This window comes from Echinops telfairi, unplaced genomic scaffold (genome assembly GCF_000313985.2).
Source record: "Echinops telfairi isolate 266 unplaced genomic scaffold, ASM31398v2 ScPeMD7_6336;HRSCAF=7252, whole genome shotgun sequence".
NCBI lineage: Eukaryota > Metazoa > Chordata > Mammalia > Afrosoricida > Tenrecidae > Echinops > Echinops telfairi.
This window is the reverse complement of record NW_022110236.1, coordinates 120,958-122,388: the sequence shown is the minus strand read 5'-3', so window position 1 is coordinate 122,388 and position 1,431 is coordinate 120,958. Positions and strand designations below refer to the sequence as shown.

Sequence of the window (1,431 nt, the reverse complement as noted above, 5' to 3'; positions counted from 1 at the left end):
CTATCTATCTATCTATCTATCTATCTATCTATCTATCTATCTATCTATCTATCTATCTATCTACATATCTACCTCTCCATTAGCATCTAGGGAGAAAGACCAGACCGTCTGCTCCCATAAGGACCGACAGCCTGGGAGACCCGCAGGGGCAGCTCCGCCCTGTCCTGCAGGGTGGCCGTGATGGGGGGTGTCTGTCCCAGCTGTGGATTAGGCGAGCTGAGCTAGCATCTGGCCCCCGCCCCCTCCCCCAGGTTACTGCAACACGGAGCCTGCCAACCGGCACCTGGTGTCCGGGGGCCGGCACGCCCTGCGGGGCCTGGTCAGCCTCTGTGACAGCCACAGCAGGGACTTCTCGGACCTGGAGGCCGCCGTCCGCCAGGGCGGGGTGCTGCTGCACACCGTAACAGGGAGAAGGCCCGAGGACGTGTGGAAGGTAGCCAGGCTGGGGTGGCCTGCGTGGCTCAGCGGGGTGCGGGCCACCCAGACAGAGGCCCCCTCCCCACCCCCCACCCCCACCCCCGTGCATGCCTGGCACCGGGTGGACCTCAACTGGCAGCGGCTGACCCTGCAGCGCAGGGTAGAACTCCCTGGCCTTGCCCTCCCCTCCTCCCGCCCCTGCGTGCCCAAGGCCTACCGGGTCATCTTCACGGGGTGCGGTGGGGCTGGGGGGCGCGGAGACAGCCAGCTCGTTTCTTCTGCACCCCCTGGGGCAGGTGCCAGTCGGACTGGCAGCAGAAAGAGGGTGACCTTGGGTCCTTGGCCAATGAATTCCATCCTCAGGCGCCCTGTTACAGCATGGTCCGGGGGTGGGGATGGTCCGCGCCCTGCAGCCGTGGGAGAGAAGGCGGCTGGGGTGCAGGCCTGGCATCCCTCAGCACCCCTTGCTTGGCAGGGCCCGGATCTGGACAGCGGGGGCGACGGGGGGCGGCTGCAGGTGCTGGCCGCCAGGCACGAGCTGGCTGGGCTGAGCGCGCATGCAGTGGCCACTGCCTTCGACCTGTCGGGGTTCCGCGCCGCCTGCCACCTGGGCGGTGAGTGCGGGTGACCCCCAGCCAAGGGCGGGGTAGCATGCAGGGGACCCCGAGATCATCACGGGCGTGGTGGGGGACCCCTGTCTTTAGCCTCCCCCCCCAGCATCCTCCTGGGGCCCCCGCATGTCCGCCCCTGCTGCACCCCCGTGGGGAGAGGGAGGCCGGCAGCCCCCGTCCTCTCGGCCCCCCAGGACGGCGGTGCAGGCGCTGGGGGAGCGCGGAGCCACGTGCGTCCTCGTGGGTTTGCAGGCGGCACCGGGGCGCTGGCCCTCGCACTGGCCCGGGAGCACCCGCACCTGCGGGTGACGGTGTTCGACCACCCGGACAGCGTCCGGCTCGCCGCGGAGGAGCGCTTCCAGCCCTGGGCGCTGCAGGCCGCCGGGGTCCGCTTCGTGGCAGG

At 69.3% G+C, this 1,431-nt stretch overlaps 1 protein-coding gene across 1 annotated transcript in view; it reads left to right on the top strand.

The window, feature by feature from the left end:
* ASMTL (acetylserotonin O-methyltransferase like) overlaps nt 1-1,431 on the top strand; it is a 12,527-nt gene that overhangs the window by 9,902 nt on the left and 1,194 nt on the right. The window contains exons 5-7 of the mRNA XM_045295965.1: nt 252-433; nt 893-1,031; nt 1,281-1,427. Coding sequence (XP_045151900.1) covers nt 252-433; nt 893-1,031; nt 1,281-1,427 — 468 coding nt within the window. The remainder of the gene's footprint in view (nt 1-251; nt 434-892; nt 1,032-1,280; nt 1,428-1,431) is intronic.